Source organism: Balaenoptera acutorostrata, chromosome 15, assembly GCF_949987535.1.
Source record: "Balaenoptera acutorostrata chromosome 15, mBalAcu1.1, whole genome shotgun sequence".
Taxonomy (NCBI): domain Eukaryota; kingdom Metazoa; phylum Chordata; class Mammalia; order Artiodactyla; family Balaenopteridae; genus Balaenoptera; species Balaenoptera acutorostrata.
In genome coordinates, this window is record NC_080078.1 from 24360667 (window position 1) to 24381371 (window position 20705).

Here is a 20705-nt window from a genome sequence, read left to right on the forward strand (position 1 = left end):
TTTTTTAAAGGCCCAAGATTCCTACCAAACTCCTCAGAATCCTGGAATTGTACCCCGTCCTAGTGAACTTTATTATAGTAAAATTAGTCCTGCTTTGAAAGCAGTTGGACTTAGTCTGGATGTGTCCCGACGGGATTGGCCTCTTCATGTGATGAAGGCAGTATTAGAAGAGTTAATGGAGGCTACGCCCCCAAATCTCCTTGCTAAAGAGCTTTGGTCATCTTGCACCACCCCTGATGAATGGTGGAGAGTCACACAGGTATGTGTTTTGTTTTAGACTGTCATCAGTATTATTGTTTCTTTGCCTGCTTCCTGTCTTGTCTTGTTCACCCTCCTCCTGCCTCCCTCCAGACTTGGTAGTTTGAGACCTGCATTTGAATCTTATATTACATTTATTTTTATGAGGCATAGCCATGACTGTATGAAGGCAGAATGGAGGGGATTATGGATGAAATGAAAAGCAGAATAAAAACTTTAGAAAGGGAAAAACTAGAGAGGCTGAAGAATAGTTGTTTTGTTTTTTTAAATCCTGCATTCTGATAATGATTAAGTAGGACCGACCAGTGTCGTATGCTGCTGCTCAGTGCAGAGTTTCTGTGACCACATGCAGCATCCCTGAAGAGTGCTAGCTATTTATTTAGAAATAAGGGAGTAGGATTATGGAGGTTTGTAAATTTTAGAGAATCAAGTCCATGTTGGAAGGAAATTTGCTAATGATGCTTAACTTGCTCCCCCATCCCCTCTTCTTCAGTCTTATGCCAGATCTACTGCAGTCATGTCTATGGTCGGATACATAATTGGCCTTGGAGATAGACATCTGGATAATGTTCTCATAGATATGACGACTGGAGAGGTTGTTCACATAGATTACAATGTTTGCTTTGAAAAAGGTAAAATTAAAGTGGACTTTTTATATGAGGGTCGAATTTATTTTGGTGAAAGGACAAAAATATAATGATTTATCTTTTCAAGGAAAAAGCCTTAGAGTTCCTGAGAAAGTACCTTTTCGAATGACACAGAACATTGAAACAGCACTGGGTGTAACTGGAGTAGAAGGTGTTTTTAGGCTTTCATGTGAGCAGGTATGTGGTTTTTTTTCTCTTACACGTCTTAGTGTACTTGTTTAAATCAACAAATCCTTTGGAATGAAAAACTACATTTTAATGAGGAAACCTGCGGCAAAACTAAATTAAAAGTCTTCTGAAAACAGGTTCTACACATTATGCGGCGTGGCAGAGAGACTCTGCTGACGCTGCTAGAGGCCTTTGTGTATGACCCCCTGGTGGACTGGACAGCTGGGGGTGAGGCCGGGTTTGCTGGTGCCGTCTATGGTGGAGGGGGCCAGCAGGCCGAGAGCAAGCAGAGCAAGAGAGAGATGGAACGAGAGATCACTCGCAGCCTTTTTTCTTCGAGGGTAGCTGAAATTAAGGTGAGGCCAATGATAATAATTCATCATCATCTTTTGGTTAATAGTTAACGTGTCCAGGACTTCCCTGGTGGCACAGTGGTTAAGGCTCTGCCCTCCCAATGCAGGGGGCCCAGGTTCGACCCCTGGTCCGGGAACTAGATCCCACATGCCGCAACTAAGGAGCCCGCCTGCCACAACTAAGACCTGATGCAACCAAATTAAAAAAAAAAAAAAAGTAGTTAACATGTCCAGGGAATTCCCTGGCAGTGCAGTGGTTAGGACTCGGCGCTTTCACTGCCGGGGCCTAGGTTCCAGCCCTGGTCGGGGAACTAAGATCCTTCAAGTTGTGTGGCACAGCCAAAAAAAAAAAAAAGTTAACATGTCCATAAAAAAGTTGAGTGAAACTTTTTTTTTTTTTAATTAATTAATTAATTTATTTTTGGCTGCATTGGGTCTTCGTTGCTGTGCATGGGCTTTCTCTAGTTGCGGCGAACAGGGCTACTCTTCGTTGCGGTGCGTGGGCTTCTCATTATGGTGGCTTCTCGTTGCAGAGCACGGGCTCTAGGCACATGGGCTTCAGTAGTTGTGGCACATGGACTCAGTAGTTGTGGCGCACGGGCTTAGTTGCTCCGTGGCATGTGGGATCTTCCCAGACCAGGGCTCAAACCTGTGTCCCCTGCATTGGCAGGCGGATTCTTAACCACTGTGCCCCCAGGGAAGTCCAAGAGTGAAACTTTTTCTAAAAATTGGTTTTATACGACTGTAGTGTATGAATACTGAAATGGCAGCAAAGTAAGGCGCAGTTTGCTGTGATCTTTCACTAAGAAATGCTCCCATGCAAAGACACACAGTCACTCTCATACATGGGAGGTGGGTTAATGATTTGAAAAAATTATACCTTTTTTAATAGACTGAAAAGTGTTTACCAATGACGATTTTAAGTGTTCTTTACTTGGATAGCCTCCCTCCTTCTTGATTTTAATATCGTGGTAGCCAGTGATGCTCATCTTGTTTTGTGTGGCGTGGTGGTAACTGCATGTTATTGTGGAATTGAGTCTTCATTTATGGCTGTTTGAATTGACCACATTAGTTATCTTTGTAAAAATATGGCTGATGCCATCACACACACACACCCCGGCTTTGTTGAGATTTAAGTAGAGTAACATGTTCAGAATGTCCTTCTAACATGATCCTTCTGACAGACATCATCATATCTCACAGTCGGCCCTATATAAGAATCTTCCTAATAATGTTTTTTTACAGGTGAACTGGTTTAAGAATAGGGACGAGATGCTGGTTGTACTTCCCAAGCTGGACAGCAGTTTAGATGAATACCTGAGCTTGCAAGAGCAACTAACAGATGTGGAAAAACTGCAGGGCAAACTGTTGGAAGAAATAGAGTTTCTAGAAGGAGCTGAAGGAGTGGATCATCCTTCTCATACTCTGCAACACAGGTTTAAAACAAATGTTGAACTCTTATTTCTAAAGACTTGCCATTAAGGATAATTTTCGTATTTTTGTGTAAACATTGTCAACTTGAATTAGAATTATTGCAGCAACTTAGATAAATAAAGCTCTCCCAAGAACTGCAGTTTCAAAGTGTTAATAAAGCAGAATTCAGTTAAATTTTCTGCTTTATTATATTTAATTTAAATGTTTGAGTAACTATGGGAGATGGTGGACATGGGGGTTAGAACACTGAACTTGGATTCAGAAAACCTGGGGTTTGGTTTTCTCTCTATAGTTTGTATCTGAATCCTTATTCATTTGTACAGTGGATCTTGTCTACTTGGCTGAGTTTTTTTGAGCTTAAACTAAAAGTGATCTAAGTGAATGAACCTTGCACAGAGCGGCTGCCCAGCTCAGTGAAGGGTGGTTAAATGTACAAGTGCCAAACACTGCCGGAGACGCTGAGATAACGAAGACCTATCAAGTCTCAGTCTTCCATACTTCAAATAACTCGTAACCCTGGCAAATGTGGTAGAATTTTATTTAAAATGTTGTGAGTGTAGTTAGGGAACTCTGTAGGGTCAGGAAAAACCAGAGAAGGAAAGGACATTTGAGCAGTGCCCTCAAGATTGAAAAGGAGCTTACCAGCCAGTCCAAGTATAAGCAAAATGTACTTTCAGGGTGATGAAAAGTACACAGAAGAAAGAAGAGCAATCAAAAATTTTTCCTTCCATTAGGTATTCTGAACACACTCAACTACAGACTCAGCAAAGAGCTGTTCAGGAAGCAATCCAGGTGAAGCTGAATGAATTTGAACAGTGGATAACACATTATCAGGCTGCATTCAGTAATTTAGAAGCAACACAGCTGGCAAGTTTGCTTCAGGAGATAAGCACACAAATGGACCTTGGTATGGGTTGACTTATTTTAGATATACATGTGAGCATGTGGGTTTTGTTGTTGTTGTGTTCATGTGTGGAGTTCTGGTTTGTACTCCCTTTCAGTGACTGCTGATTTGAAATGGTTTCATTGTGATCAATAATTATCTTTTACCCAAAGGTCCTCCAAGCTATGTGCCAGCAACAGCCTTTCTGCAGAATGCTGGCCAGGCCCACTTGATTAGCCAGTGTGAGCAGCTGGAGGGGGAAGTCGGTACCCTCCTGCAGCAGAGGCGCTCGGTGCTGCGAGGCTGTCTGGAGCAGCTGCATCACTACGCAACCGTAGCTCTGCAGTATCCAAAGGCTATATTTCAGAAACATCGAATTGAGCAATGGAAAACCTGGATGGAAGAGCTCATCTGTAACACTACAGTAGAGCGCTGTCAGGAACTCTACAGGAAGTAAGTTTGATCACTCTCAATTTTCTTTACTTCTCATTGGGACTAGAAGCAAAGTTGTGTTTTTAATTGCATAGTATTTTATTTTTCTGAAAGAAATGGTGGATGGAATTTGAATGGAGTCACTTTTCTCTTGGTTTTAAGAGGGTTTGAGCTCATGTTTTCCTTTAAAAGACAGTATTTTTCCTAATTGATTAAAATGTATCCCAGTGTAAGCATGGTCGGATCAGGGTAAAGAGAGCTGAATTCAAATACTGATTCTATCGCTCACTAACAAGTTACCTTAGGAAGTTACTTTCGCTTTCGAGACCTTTTCTGTAAAATGGAAATAATGATTTCTACTCTTCAAGGTTTGAAGATCAAATGCAGTATTCCATATTGTCTTTTCTCGTATTTTGTAAGGCGTGAACTTTCTTTACAAGCACCTCTTTCTCTGTTTACAGATACGAAGTGCAGTATGCGCCCCAGCCACCCCCAACAGTGTGTCAGTTCATCACTGCCACTGAGATGACCCTGCAGCGGTACGCAACAGACATAAACAGCCGTCTAATTAGACAGGTGGAACGCTTGAAACAGGAAGCTGTCACCGTACCTGTTTGTGAAGATCAGTTGAAAGAAATTGAACGTTGTATCAAAGTTTTCCTTCACGAGAATGGAGAGGAAGGATCTTTGAGTCTAGCAAGTGTTATTATTTCTGCCCTTTGTACCCTCACAAGGTGAGTTAGCTGACCACATAGTGAGACCATTTCATTGTCTTGCGAACATTGATGCTTATGGAGAGTTCATGTGTCTTTTGTTTGATCCCAAACTTAAGATATCCTTTTTCTTTCATTAGTCTTGCTCGGTGTAAGACTGCTTTATTTCCTTTCAGATTTTGAGGTATCCCATTTATGTGTGTTTAGCTAAGTCAGTTTCACTGTACAAATATTTATCTCATTTTTTAGGCGTAACCTAATGATGGAAGGTGCAGCTTCGAGTGCTGGAGAGCAGCTGGTTGATCTGACTTCTCGGGATGGAGCCTGGTTCTTGGAGGAGCTCTGCAGTATGAGTGGAAATGTCACATGCCTTGTTCAGTTACTGAAGCAGTGTCACCTAGTGCCACAAGACTTAGACATTCCTAACCCCATGGAAGCATCTGAGGCAGTTCACTTAGCTAATGGTGTATACACCTCACTTCAGGTGAGTACTTCTAAATTAGCTTAAATTTTAGAAGTTTGTTTTAGGTATTGAACGTTTTATTTCTCATCTCTGGGTCCAAAAAGTGATTTGACTTCCTCCCTTTTAATGCTGCTTTCTCTAAACTCAGAAAGCATTAAAATATGTTTCTCACATATTTATAGGAATTAAATTCAAATTTCCGGCAAATCATATTTCCAGAAGCACTGAGATGTTTAATGAAAGGAGAATACACCTTAGAAAGTATGCTTCATGAACTGGACAGTCTTATTGAGCAGACAACTGATGGTGTTCCTCTGCAGACTCTAGTTGAATCTCTTCAAGCCTATTTAAGAAATGCAGCTATGGGACTTGAGGAAGAAACACATGCTCATTACATCGATGTTGCCAGGCAAGTGAATGCTAAGCTGTGTTCTCTTTTCTTGTGAAAGAGATGGGTAGCCAGATAAAAGTTTTCTGAGTTCTTATTTTACTGTAAGCTTACTTTTAATTTTCAGAGCAGATATATATATATATATAAGCATTTATAAGTAATGTCTTTTTAAAAAAAACCTTTTATTTGGGGGAATTCCCTGGTGATCCAGTGGTTAGGACTCTGCGCTTTCAGTGCTGAGGGCACGGGTTCAATCCCTGGTTGGGAGCTAAGACCCTGCGAGCCTTGAGGCATGGCCAAAACAAACAAACAAAAAACAAAAAACCCTTTTATTTGGAAATAATTACAGACTCATAGGAAGTTGTGTTAAAAAAAAAAGTGTGCAGGGAGGTCTTGTGTACCCTTCATTCCTCCTTCAGTGTAGCATCTTGCATACCTGTGGCACAGTAGCAACACCGTGAAATTGGCATCGGTACAGCCCACAGAGCTTACTCACATTTCACCAGTTACACATGCACTTGTTTGTGTGTCTGTGTGTGTAGTTTTATCACATACATATATGTATTATTTTAGGGCTGTAGTTTCACCATACATGTGCACACACACAAAGTAGAGTGTGGTATTTTTTAAGCCAGCCCTTGGAACTCCATGGAAACATCTGGAGTATACACCTAATTTCAGATGAACACTTTTAAGTTAGCTTAAGTTTTATAAGTTTGTTTTAGGTATTGAACATTGTATTTCTCGACTCTTAAAATCGAGGGTAACAATTTGACTTTGGAACCTGTAGAGGTTGGGCAGTTTCTCCAGCCATGCACTGTACCCAAAGCTAAGCCCTACCCTTTGTGCTTCATGACTCAAGACCTCTTTCTTTGGCATTCTGATGTCCAGTTCCCTTCAGAAGGTATAATTGAGAGAGTAGAAATGAATTGACCCACCATACTTCCTCCCATGGGAAAATTCCAAGATACAAGAAAGTAGAGAGAATAGTATATAATGAACCTCCATTTTACCAACTTCAGTAATTATCTGTACCTGGTTAATCTCTCTCTCTTTTTTTTTGCACCTGTTTAATCTTGTTTAAATTGTACTGCTCCAGTTATTTTGAAGCAAATACCTTTTCATTCTTAAACTGCAGGAAGTATATATCTAAAATGTAAACTTATTTTTCTTAATTTATGGTGCCCTTATTTCACCAAAAAAGGTAACAACTCCTTAATGTTTTCTTTTATGTTGCATTCAAAATTTTCCTATTTTCTTGTGTCTTTGTAGTTGTTTTACCATAAAATTTAAAAAATAACTGTAATCAGTATAGCATAAACATAAATGTCAGCTAAATAGTGATTTAGATTGTTTGCACAAGAGCTTTATCATAAAATTTCTAACATTATTTTAAAACTTAGATGCTAAATCTATACACTTTTCTTCCTCACAAAATTTTAGCCCTTATTTTCCCTTAATATCTAATCTAGATTCCCTTTACTGTCAAATGGAGGAATGTTTACTTCCATGTATGCATTGGGTTACAGACTTCATGTTTGATTCTGTTACCGCCTGTGTGTATCTTGTGTTAGAGAAACTTTTTGGTAATCTCAAGGAAAACTTTACACCATCTTGCAACTCTTTTTCCATTGGAAATTTCTCGGGTAGCCTAAATTTTAAATTCTCTTAATAATTCCTAATAGTTTTATAGCTATTTATGTGTGTGTGATAAAGTTGAAAATCTAGTTAACATTAGTTTTACTGATAGTAGTCATAGGTACTGGGAATTGTATTTTTGCTTTTTTATATAAAATGTTTAGAATAGTGCTTTGATACGTAAACACTACACAAGTTCTTAGTTTAATGATAATGTGAAAGGCAAATTTCTGAAGACCTACCTTCAAACTGTGCATTATTCGAAACTCAGCATGCCAAAACTGATAGGTATTTCCATTTACTGTCTGTAGCTGGCTCTGCCATGTGACAGTAGTGTGAACATACTTGACAACTTTTGCTAGGTCCACCAGCTTTAGAATTGTGTGATTCTCGACGTTTTTAAAAAAATATTGGCATTTTATATTATTTTACATTCTGTGTATAAAGTGAGACTGTAATATTTTATATAGTTCTTTTTAAAATGTGATAGTTCAAATTTGCATAAAATTTACTCACATTAATGATGGCTAATAACACTCCTTCCTTCATACAGAGACTTTTTCCCTAGACTCCACACGCTAGCTGTAAGACTTGTTGATCCTACGTTTTCCCCAAAATTTAATACGCTTCAGCAAGGGTTTTAACTCCCTTTTCTTTTCCTCTAGAATACTTCACGCTCAATATGGTGAATTAATCCAACCAAGAAATGGTTCAGTTGATGAAACACCAAAAATGTCAGCTGGCCAGATGCTTTTGGTAGCATTTGATGGCATGTTTGCCCAAGTTGAGACTGCTTTTGGCTTATTAGTTGAAAAGGTAAATATTGACCTGGTTTTATGAATAATGCAAGTGTAGGAAAGTAGTTGTTCAGTGTGTGGAGAAGTGAACTTGCTTTTCTTTCATTTACATAGCTAAATAAGATGGAAATTCCTATAGCTTGGCGAAAGATTGACATTATAAGGGAAGCCAGGAGCACCCAAGTCAATTTTTTTGATGATGATAATCACCGACAGGTGCTAGAAGAGATTTTCTTTCTAAAACGACTACAGACAATTAAGGAGTTCTTCAGGCTCTGTGGTACCTTTTCTAAAACTTTGTCAGGTAATATTTCACTCTTAAACAAGCTGGGTTTAGTTGTGTAGTACTTTGGAGGGGGACAGGATAGAGTAGGCTTAATTTAATTGTAAATTAAATTAAAATACTAAGTTCACGCAATCTTCAAGTTTTTAAATAAGCAGCATTATTACCTTATTTTAGTGTTGCATGAAATACTGAAAGAAAAATTTCCTTTTTTAGGATCAAGTTCACTTGAAGATCCGAGTACTGTAAATGGGCCTGTACAGATTGTCAATGTGAAAACCCTTTTTAGAAACTCTTGTTTCAGTGAAGACCAGATGGCCAAACCGATAAAAGCATTCACAGCTGACTTTGTGCGGCAGCTCCTGATTGGACTCCCAAACCAAGCCTTGGGCCTCACGCTGTGCAGCTTCATCAGTGCTCTAGGGGTAGACATTATTGCTCAAGTGGAGGCAAAGGATTTTGGTGCTGAAAGCAAAGTTTCAGTTGATGATCTGTGTAAAAAAGCAGTGGAGCACAACATCCAGATCGGGAAGTTCTCTCAGCTGGTCATGAACAGGGCGACCGTGCTGGCGAGCTCCTACGACACTGCCTGGAAGAAGCACGACTTGGTGCGCAGGCTGGAGACCAGCATCTCCTCCTGTAAGACAAGCCTGCAGCGCGTTCAGCTGCATATCGCCATGTTTCAAGTTAGTATTTCTCTTTATAAAGGGGTTTTTCCTCAATGTAGGAATTTGAAAAACTGGGGGAATTAATACAGAACAGTATAAAGAAGAGAAAATTTTAAACTTCCTGAATTGTGCCAGCCCAGATCAAACACTGAAATGCTTTAGCATTTCGGTGCTGTCTTTCCAATTATTCCTTGTTTCTCTTTTACGTAGTTGAGATCATTTTGTGTTCATGGTTTGTGTCCTTTGAATTAGTTTCCATCAGAGTTGTATGGTTAGTGTTATCATTAAGTATTACTTGTAAATGTAATTTCTAACAGTTGAATTTATTCGTTAGGTGGATATGCCTTCTGTACTGTCTAACATAATTATTTCTAAAGTGACTTCTGTTTCCCTGATTCTCTAAGCTCTGTGCATACATTGGTCATCACTTGGGAACTGTTTTTTAGAAGCCTGTTTTTGTCCTTGTTTGTTTAGAGGCTGTATGACAGGCTTTGGGGGAGTGAGATGGATTTGGATTCAGGTATATGAACTTAAGTTTAACTTCCCTTAAGGTCTGATTTCCTTACTTGTAGAATGGGGACAGTATCTCTCTAAAATGTTGATGACTATGCGGGTTAAAAATGATGATTTGTGTAAGACACTAAACACAGTATAAATTATAGCTATTTTTCTTCTTTATTTCAAATATAGGCTTCAATATTGTCAGTAGCTTCAGACAAGTTGTAACTCGTGGAGTAATATTGGGGGACTACATCATCCTGGGATCTGTTTTGGCACAAACACTGGTTACTTTGTATCATTTATATTGAAGCTACTTCCCAAGAGTGGAATTGGTGGGGCATGGAACCAGTGTATTTCCTTCTCTTTGCAGTTTTATCATTAGCTGTTTTCTTACCTCATAAGAAAAGTAATTTATTCAAATTCTGAAGTTGCATTTATTATATAGTAACAGTCCTTCTAGCACATTGGGATTTTTTGGTATTTATTTTACTTCTAAAAAATACAATGTTGAAAAGTTTTATTATTTAATACATTTTAGAGTTTATTCCCTTAAAAAATTGACAACTATATGGAAAACATTATCAAAATCCTTCCAGTTTTGTTCATCTGAACACATTTTAAACTGTAAGCACAATGTAACTTTTAAATTTTAACCCAAATGTCCCTTGGGCCTTCTGGGGCCACCTTACAGCATACAGGGTGACTTGATCCTCTGTCAGTAGTTACCTATGCCTTTCTGTCGCTTGTAGGTTCTCTGGAGAATTCTTTCTTCTGTGACTGCTGCCATTGCTTCTTTCAGTTACTTGCTTAATTCCGTGCTGGGGAACTCTTCCCCTACCATGCCTGTTCCAACCTCTTAACTGGAGATTATATTTTAGGGGGATTGTGTAGCAGATTTTTACTTAGACTAGGAAACATCTTCAGAATTACTATTTAAATCTTGCATATCAGTGATCCAAGAAATTTATCAGCCATTCTCTACCTCAGGAAATTTTCCACCTGGTTGATTCTTTTATTGTGTTTCTGTTATTCTTCCCTGCTCACCCCACCTTGCTGCAGCTGGGTTTTTTCCCTCTTCCCCCAGTCCTAAATCACACCTCCCCTCCCTTGTTTATCTAAAGGCCTTTTTCCTGCTTATTTTATTACATTTCTTTTCCTTTGAACAGTGGCAGCATGAAGATCTCCTTATCAACAGACCACAAGCCATGTCGGTCACTCCTCCCCCTCGTTCTGCCATCTTAACCAGCATGAAAAAGAAACTCCATACTCTGAGCCAGATCGAAACTTCAATTGCAACAGTTCAGGTGTGTTTTGTCCGATCCTCCTTCTGGCACATCTTACTTTTAGAAATGACCTCCACTGTGGTGAAGTGTTAGTGCTCTCTTGTTCAGTCTGTCCTTGGCTTCTAAGCCACAGGAACGTAATACCTTTTCACTTTTATTTTTAATTTATATCTTTTTTTCTTACCCTCCAAAGTAACTGAATCTTAGCAGTATATTTTGAACCAAGAATAGAGACATACTAAATATTTCAAGTTTTTAATGAATTTGATATTACCATGCTTTTACACATTAAGGGGACCTTGGTAATGGGAAAAATTTGAATACCAAATTTGTTTTCTGAAATGTATATAAAGCAGTTATATTTGGCTTATTATTAATATCCAAGAAGCTTAGGCATTTCTTACTTCTATTGTGCAGTTAGTTCATGGAATTTTGTGATGTCAAAGGCAGCAGAACATTTTTCCAAACCATTTTTATTGACTATTTTTTGGTCATTTCAGCAAAATATTTAATCTCGCTTTCCTTTTTTAAATAAGAGAAACTGGTTTGATGATGGCTTTATGTATCTCTCTATAGTGAGTATTCCGATATCTCATACACTCAGTAGTAACTGACATATTTCTGTTCTTTTTATAGATTAATATTAGTATAAAATCAAGTATAATCACTTTTATAATATTTTTAAATTTTTTTATAAAACTTTTCTGGAGCTCACTTCTTTGAGGATTGAAATACCTTTTCTCTACAGCATGTTAGTCCTAGTTTTCAATTTAGGAGAATGAACTCATGCCCTTTCTGATTTTAGAGTGTATATGTGTGAGAGAAAGAAATAGGGGAGGGAGGGGAGAGCGAGAGCGAGAGCGAGCCTATGAATGTGAATTCCTCCGCTCAAAACGTTGAATAAATAATGAAACAACTTTGTTATATAAAATCTTCCTAGTCATGATAACCTGGCTGTATTTTTACCATTATTCATAAATTTTTGCATTTGTGGGAATCTGATTTTCATCTTTCACAATCAAAAGTATAAATGGATTTTCTTGTAGATAGCACATATAGTGCAGTGGTGTAGCAGGTGTTTTGTCTTAAGGACTATTTTATTTAAAAATGAAAATGAAACTTCTTTCTGCAAATTTTAAGACAATAAACTGAAAGCCAATCCTTACCTACCCGAAACATGTTAGCCTTAAATATTCAGCGTGAAATCAAGATTAATTCCAAAAGGTGACAGTTTGTTAAAGATGTTTTCTAATTTACTTATGCCTCATCCTACTTCTTTTGAATCTCTTGTATTTATATAAAATGCTCAACAGACAGGAAGTGAAGAGTGTCGTTTTCACTGAGATTCTGCTGGCTTTTATAGGAGAAACTGGCAGCACTTGAAGCAAGTATTGAACAGCGACTCAAGTGGGCAGGTGGTGCCAACCCTGCACTGACACCTGTACTACAAGATTTTGAAGCAACAATAGCTGAAAGAAGAAATCTTGTCCTTAAAGAGAGCCAAAGAGCAAGTCAGGTATAGGCACTCATGTGCGCCATTTTGTTTTCTGTTACAGGGTTATATAACTGATTGGAAGTTACATGTGGGATAATTAGGAGTAGCTTGAGAGCCACCGTCTAGTTCACAGCACTGGGAAGAAGGACTGGTAGGCCTTGAGGGAGAAAGAGGGGGCGTCCTTAGGCTGAGCTCACAGCCAGTTATTTCCCTAGACCCTTATTACCTCCCAGTTAAATATAAGGTGGATCCAGCCTCTTGGAAAATAAAGAGTTTAATTCCATATTTATCTAAGATTTTCTTTATATGCAACTATAAAGATTTGAATGTTATTTTTTCCACATGGCAATAAAATGTCTTAGGACCTTGGGTACTGCCAAGAGGTTGTGGATTAACTTTGTTGTGATTGGGAGCAAAAAACAAACAAACAGAAACTACTATGTACTTTTTAATCAGGTGCAAAATTGGACTAATATGATTCCCATATACCCATTACCAAAATTTAATAATTATCAACTTAAGTCCTACTTTATTTTCTCTATACTTCCTACTCCTCCTTCACATCCCATATTTAAGGAAATCCCAAATATTATATCATTTTATCTGTAAGTATTTCAATAGGTATCTATAAAAATGAGAACTATTGGGACTTCCCTGGTGGCGCAGTGGTTAAGAATCTGCCTGCCAGTGCAGGGGACATGGGTTTGAGCCCTGGTCCGGGAAGATCCCACATGCTGCGGAGCAACTAAGTCCATGCGCCACAACTACTGAGCCTATGCTCTAGAGCCCGTGAGCCACAACTACTGAAGCCTGCACGCCTAGAACCAGCCCGTGCTCCACAACAAGAGAAGCCACTGCAATGAGAAGCCCGTGCACCGCAACGAAGAGTAGCTCCCGCTCACCGCAGCTAGAGAAAGCCCATAGTCAGCAACGAAGACCCAATGCAGCCAAAAATAAATAATTTTTTTTTTTTTAAATGAGAACTATTTAGGAACACAGTCACAATACTATTATTGTACCTTTAAAGATGTGCTTAATATTGTCAAATATCCAGTTAGTGTTTTCTGATCTTTATGGTAAAGTTAGGCAGGAGTAGAAACAGAAGGCGAACATTTCAGATTGGAATTCAGACACAGCACGAACAAATTGCAGCTGAATATGATAACAGTTTTATTATGGAGTAAAATTTCTGTTAAAAAACCATCGTGCAGAAGATAATATTTACCTAATTGTACTTAGGTGCTTTTGGCCATCTCAGTCTTAACAGCATCAACCAAAAAATGTTCATTTATTTAGCTTTTATAAGGAGTAGGTCTGTTTCCCACAAGAGTCATACATTCATACATTTTCAGGACCTGGTCCTGAATTCTGGAAATCAATAGGTCGTATTTTTTTGTTTCATTAATTGCAAATTTTTTCCTCAGTGTGATGGTTCCACTCTTCTTTTTCACCTTCACAGGTCACTTTCCTCTGCAGCAATATCATTCATTTTGAAAGTTTACGAACTAGAACTGCAGAAGCCTTAAACCTGGATGCCTCATTATTTGAACTAATCAAACGGTGTCAGCAAATGTGTTCATTTGCATCACAGTTTAACAGTTCGGTCTCTGAGTTAGAGCTTCGTTTATTACAGAGAGTGGTAAGTCTTGAATCTTGGTGGGACTGAAGAGATTGGGTGATTAAAATCAATTTAATACATTCACTCACTAGTTTACATTTATTGAGCATGTACTGTATATGAGATGTTATGAGGGATACCGTGATGATTAAATCTTGCTTTTAGCCCCCAAGGAACTGATTTACACAAATAATACACTGAATGAAGAAGTGAAAAGAACTCTCAGTTACAACTGGAAGTACTGTGGAGGTTCGGAGGGGAGGAGAAAGACAGTGTGTAGCAAATGACTCAGATGCACTGAAAGTAGGGTAGCAGACAGAGGGCTAGTGGAAGATGAATGCTGGATTATCAAGTTGATAAATTCGGCATTTCTACTTTGTGGGAAGGCTTTAGGCTATGTATTAGGAGACTCTGGTTTCATTTTAAAGAGTGATTTACAGTGGGTTTAGGTTCCTGGATATGGATCATCTTTGTTATTCCAGATACATTTTCTTAGGTTTTAAACTTTAAACATTTATGCCCTGTATGATTATGCAGAAAAGGTAAAAATCTTAGTCTGTATTTTATAGATTGTTTAAATTATCGTCAAGTACTGTTTTGTAGATAATTAATTCATGACTCAGCAACTGAGGTTCTTTGTGTCGAGGCTTGAGTTGCGAATGTCTTTTGAGATGATGATGAAGAAAAGAACCTTATATTATTCTGGCTGATACTTAAAATCAAACAAATGCTTATTCTATTTAGGACACGAGTCTTGAACATCCTATTGGCAGCTCTGAATGGCTTTTGTCAGCACACAAACAACTGACCCAGGATATGTCTACTCAGAGAGCAATTCAGACAGAGAAAGAGCAACAGATAGAAACGGTCTGTGAAACAATTCAGAATTTGGTTGATAATATAAAGACTGTGCTCACTGGTCATAACCGGCAGCTTGGAGACGTCAAACATCTCCTGAAAGCAATGGCCAAGGTAAGACTAATACCGTTGACACATAATTACTCCCCCCTTTTATAAAATTACAAACAGTTTTATTTATGAGAAAAAACCCTAATTTCTCTCAGGTCATATTTCCAGTTTGTTTGTCACTGAGTTAATTTGTATTTTCATCAACTATTTTTTTTTAAGCAGGTAGTAAGTATAAATAGTATTCTGATTTTGTTCACAGAGAAACCGGGGCTTAGAGAAATTGATTTATCCAAAGTCATATAATTTATAGTAGAGCTGAAACTTGAGCCTAGTCTCACAGGGTATTTAGATTTCCGACCTCTCTTCCGCCTCCCTGCCCAAACTTGTATAGCTTGCTTCCAAAATAAATGAAATATCTTCCCTCCAGTATCGTACAGAATCTAGACAGTAAGGAAACTGAATCCCCAGAAAAGGCTGCATTACTTCATCATCACAAAACAGTAAATCATTTACTTTTTGAATTTTTTTTTTTTTTTTTGCCCACATCACGTGGTTTGCGGGATCTCCACCAGGGATTGAACCCGTGCCCCCTGCAGTGGAAGTGTGTAGTCCTAACCACTGGACCGCCAAGGCATTCCCTGGATTTGTTTTTTTTTTGTTTTGTTTTTTTTAATTTTATTTATTATTTATTTATTTATTTTTATTTTTGGCTGTGCTGGGTCTTCGGTTCGTGCGAGGGCTTTCTCTAGTTGCGGCAAGTGGGGGCCACTCTTCATCGCGGTGCGGGGACCGCTCTTCATCGCGGTGCGCGGGCCTTTCACTATCGCGGCCCCTCCCGTTGCGGGGCACAGGCTCCAGACGCGCAGGCTCAGCAGCTGTGGCTCACGGGCCCAGCTGCTCCGTGGCATGTGGGATCTTCCCAGACCAGGGCTCGAACCCGTGTCTCCTGCATTAGCAGGCAGATTCTCAACCACTGCGCCACCAGGGAAGCCCCCTGGATTTGTTTTTAATTGGAGTTTTTATTTGTGCTGGAAACAAGATTCCTGTAGAAAAGGAGTTAAATTGTAATAAGCATATTATAAACACATTGGTATTTGAAAAACACTTATTACCTGTTATCCAAAAGGTGATGGTCTTAAGAGTAATTACTGAAGCAAATACCGTTTTTCTTGATCATTAACATACTGATTCTAGGATGAAGAAGCTGCTCTGGCAGATGGTGAAGATGTTCCCTATGAGAACAGTGTTAGGCAGTTCTTGGGTGAATATAAATCATGGCAAGACAACATTCAGACAGTGCTGTTTACATTAGTCCAAGCTATGGGTCAGGTTCGAAGTCAAGAACATGTTGAAATGCTCCAGGAAATAACTCCCACCTTGAAAGAGCTGAAAACACAAAGTCAGAGGTAAGAATGCCTTCTGGCCTGAATTTAAAATATAAGCAAAACATCTGGTAGAGTAAGTTTTGTTTATTTAATTCATTTAATTTTTTTCAGTTTTGTTCATATTTATAAGTAGCTATTTGCTAAAGCATTTCATAAATGAGCCATTTTATTTTATATTTCAGTGTCTATAATAATTTAGTGAGTTTTGCATCACCCTTAGTCACCGATGCAACAAATGAATGTTCGAGTCCAACGTCATCTGCTACTTATCAGCCATCCTTTGCTGCAGGTAAGACTCCCCTACTTCAGAAGAACCTGAATCTTGACCTGTTAATAATCTACACATAGATGCTAAGATGTTTAATGAGTGTCTAATATGTTTCTAGTCATCACCTTTTTAAAGGGTTTCCCTAATGAACCTATTTACAAAACAAATTGAGTCACAGATGTAGAAAGGGGGAGAGCGGGAGGAAGGGTAAATTGGGAGACTGGGATAGACATATACATAATACTGTATACAAAATAGATAACTAATGGGGACCTACTGTATAGCACAGGGAACACTACTCAGTACTCCGTAATGACCTATATGGGAATAGAATCTAAAAAAGAGTGGATATATGTACATGTGTAACTGATTCACTTTGCTGTACAACAGAAACTAACACAACATTATAAATAACTATACTCCAATTTAAAAAAATTAATTATTTAAAATAAATAAATAAATAGTTTCCCTAAACTCTTGCCATATCTCAAACTGAACAAATTCTGGCTTAATTTTAAAAGTACTTATTGTTAGAGAGTAAAAATACCATGTGTTCAGATACTCTCTAAATAATTTATTTTATGATTATAAAATATATTCTGTTAGGAAAATATAGAAAAATAATTAATAGGAAAATCTATAGTTCCATTACAATTAGAGGTAAAACCACTATGTATTTGTTGAATTCTCTATATGCACGCACACACATATACAAGTTGGATCATTCTGTGAATGCAACTTTTGTTGCCTTTTCCCACTTAATATTAAATTGAGGGGCTTCCCTGGTGGCGCAGTGGTTGAGAATCTGCCTGCTAATGCAGGGGACACGGGTTCGAGCCCTGGTCTGGGAAGATCCCACATGCCATGGAGCAGCTGGGCCCATGAGCCACAATTGCTGAGCCTGCGCGTCTGGAGCCTGTGCCCCGCGACGGGAGGGGCCGCAATAGAGAAAGGCCCACGCACCGCGATGAAGAGCGGTCCCCGCACTGCGATGAAGAGTGGCCCCCGCTTGCCGCAACTGGAGAAAGCCCTCGCACGAACCGAAGACCCAACACAGCCAAAAATAAATAAATAAATAAATAAATAAATAAAATAAAATAAAATCCTTTAAAAAAAATACTAAATTGATAATTTCCCTATCATTAAGTAATCTTTTAAAAAATGACTTAATGGCAAGATTTAATGTGCCATTCTATGACTTTACCGTATTAATTGTTGGACAGTTAAGATATTTGTAGTTTTTTAATGCCACAAGAAACTCGTGAGCATCATTGTACAAATTTATATCTGAATATCTAGCTGTTTAGGCTGTATTTTTAGGAGGAGAGTTTTTATTTTAAGGGATAAGGACTTTAAGGTTGTAAAATCACATCCGGTATCAGGGCTGTCCATTTGTAGGTGATGATTGAGAGAGCACTGCCCTGCTCCTTCATTTTCTGTGTACATGTAAATTGAGCTACCAACTCTCTCTCTGTAGCAGTCCGGAGCAACACTGGCCAGAAGACTCAGCCTGATGTCATGTCACAGAATGCTAGAAAGCTGGTTCAGAAAAATCTAGCTACATCAGCAGATACTCCACCAAGCACTGTTCCAGGAACTGGCAAGAGTGTTGCTTGTAGTCCTAAAAAGGCTGTCAGAGACCCTAAAACTGGAAAAGGTAATTAGTCAGAATAAGGATACCTTAAATCTTAATACCAAGTGGTGGTTTGACTTACACGTTTCCATTGCTTCATAGCTGTGCAGGAGAGAAACTCATATGCAGTGAGCGTGTGGAAGAGAGTGAAAGCCAAGTTAGAGGGCCGAGATGTTGATCCGAATAGGAGGATGTCAGTTGCTGAACAGGTGACCATTTTTTTAAACTTGAGCTACACATTTTAATGCTGCTGAAACAGTATAGGTTTAAAGATCCTCTCACCCCTATCCTTTGGTGATATATCAAGAAATAAGGAACTTAAATCGATTTTATAGGCTTCAGAAGATTTTGAGTGACACAGTTCTAGGATTGTCAAATATTCAGCATTTGACTCTGACTCTACCCTATTAGCACTTTCCTTTCTTCCCAGTTCTCTTTTAACAAAAATTTGGGGTGTGGCTTGACCCTCTCTCCTCCAACAGAAGACAGTTAATTTGCATTTTAGAGAGGGCTGTGTGAAGGTTTTGAATGAAATGAGGATGACATTTTGGGTGTCATAGTATGTATAAATAAGTAGTATCTATAAAGTATTCTTGGGTGTCAGTTTGTCTGAAGTTATTACTCTGAAATTTTATCATTAGTCTTTCTAAAATTGTATATATAAATTCAAGAATGAATTCTTTTCCCTATAGCTGTTTATTTTGAAAAGTTTCAAACATATAGAAATATAGGAATGCTCATATACTCTTTACCTAGAATTGGTAGACCAATTGTTGATGCTTTCTTAACGTTTGCCTTATCTTTCTGTGTATGTGTGTTCATACACACAGATATTCAGAACCACATTTGAGAGTTAGTTGCAGACATTGTAACACTTCATGCCTAAATACTTTGTCTCCTAACCAAAACATTTTAATAATATATAGCTATGATATAATTATGTAATTATCAACTCAGGAAACTTAACATTGATGTTAACATTGACTTCTATCCAACATTGAGTCCATATTCAGATTTCTCCAGTTATCTTCAAATGTCCTTTATTACTTAGCCCGCCTCTCCTTAACCACCAACCCAACTCCCCCAGCCAACTCATACAAGATTTAGTCAAGGCTTATCTTGAATTTCATATACTTGTTCTACTTTTAGTCTCCTTTAATGTCTAGAACAGTTCCCTGAGCTTTTTCTTTCTTTTCTTTTATGACACTTATATTTTTGATGTGTCCAGACTACTTGGTTTGCAGAATGTGTCTCAGTTTGCATTTGTCTGATATTTTCTTCATAATTAAATTCAGAATCAACACTTTTCGCAAGAATACTTTGCCAATGATGTGTTCTTAGAATCTTACATCAAGGGGCATGTGTCTGTCTGTGTTATCTTTGTTGTTAAGTTAGATCACTTGGTCAAGGGTAGTGTTCTCCTGAATTCTCCATTACACATATGCCTTTTTTTCTGTGGGGTAAAAATTTGAGACTTGTGAGTGTCCTATTTTTTAATGGTTTGGCATCCACAATTCAAATTTAATATCAGCAAGGAAAGTTGTTTTTTTTTTTTTTTAAACACTTACATCTCTGTATAGGATCTAAGCTTAAGCTCTTCTTGGTTAAGACTCATTCTTTAGAGAGAGTTTGTCAAGTTTGTCAAAAACCATGGACGGTGTTCTGGATCCATGGGTATCCTTACTTCAGAAACTTTTTGGTAGGTTAATGGGTTGTGTGCTTTCATGACTGTGCATCTTAGGTCTCTGTCCATCTTTTTAAAGAATGCTTGGCTATTGTGCTTTTTATTCTGATAGTTATTAAATTTTATATGAAAAAGTTAAGGGGCTCACAGGAGTGGGGTAAGTATAGAGTTCTTTGCATACAACTTTTGGTGTAGGTTACAATTCAGCAGCCTTATATTGCGCATTTACGATATAATTGGACCCTGATGGGTGCTCTGGATAGAGATAACGATTGTATCTCTTACTATAAAAGAAAATTTAGCTGAGTCAGAATCAACAGATATGGGGACTTCCCTGGCAGTCCAGTGGTTAAGGCTCTGTGCTTCCACTGCAGGGGCTGTGGGTTTGATCCCTGGTTGGGGAACTAAGATCCCACGTGCCGCACAGTGCGGCCCCACCAAAAAAAAAAAAAAAAGAAGAATCAATAGATATTTGCTGAGTACCAAACTGTTTCAGAATCTGCTGGGCACTTTTTAATACACCTAAGCATTTGCCCAGTGAATTCACATGTTTAATCCCAAGGGCACCTGTGGGGTCAGTGGCGCTCTCTCTTCATCTAAGGATTCATAAGGCTCAAAGGGGATTGTGACTTTCCCAAGACACACATTTGTAAGTTATGGAATTATGAAGGAAGCTCAGATTACTTAACTTCTCTTCCCACCATGACAACTACACATCTTTGGGTAATTAATTTGGGAACTTACTCCTAAACGGTTCATATAACTCATATATGAGCCATGTTCTTTCAAGTTTTAAATGGC

General features: G+C 38.3%; 1 protein-coding gene across 4 annotated transcripts in view; it reads left to right on the plus strand.

Moving 5' to 3' along the window:
- SMG1 (SMG1 nonsense mediated mRNA decay associated PI3K related kinase) overlaps positions 1–20705 on the plus strand; it is a 97472-nt gene that overhangs the window by 72104 nt on the left and 4663 nt on the right. For 3 of the 4 annotated variants that reach the window (XM_057530204.1, XM_057530200.1, XM_057530201.1), the window contains 21 exons: positions 11–259; positions 752–890; positions 973–1082; positions 1211–1429; positions 2672–2862; positions 3595–3767; positions 3917–4196; positions 4637–4909; positions 5138–5372; positions 5534–5760; positions 8046–8196; positions 8292–8481; positions 8677–9146; positions 10796–10933; positions 12276–12428; positions 13867–14046; positions 14770–14997; positions 16129–16340; positions 16502–16608; positions 18065–18244; positions 18323–18429. In XM_057530204.1, the coding sequence (XP_057386187.1) occupies positions 11–259; positions 752–890; positions 973–1082; positions 1211–1429; positions 2672–2862; positions 3595–3767; positions 3917–4196; positions 4637–4909; positions 5138–5372; positions 5534–5760; positions 8046–8196; positions 8292–8481; positions 8677–9146; positions 10796–10933; positions 12276–12428; positions 13867–14046; positions 14770–14997; positions 16129–16340; positions 16502–16608; positions 18065–18244; positions 18323–18429 (4212 nt within the window). The remainder of the gene's footprint in view (positions 1–10; positions 260–751; positions 891–972; positions 1083–1210; positions 1430–2671; positions 2863–3594; positions 3768–3916; positions 4197–4636; positions 4910–5137; positions 5373–5533; positions 5761–8045; positions 8197–8291; positions 8482–8676; positions 9147–10795; positions 10934–12275; positions 12429–13866; positions 14047–14769; positions 14998–16128; positions 16341–16501; positions 16609–18064; positions 18245–18322; positions 18430–20705) is intronic. The other variant, XM_057530202.1, reaches the window with a different exon arrangement.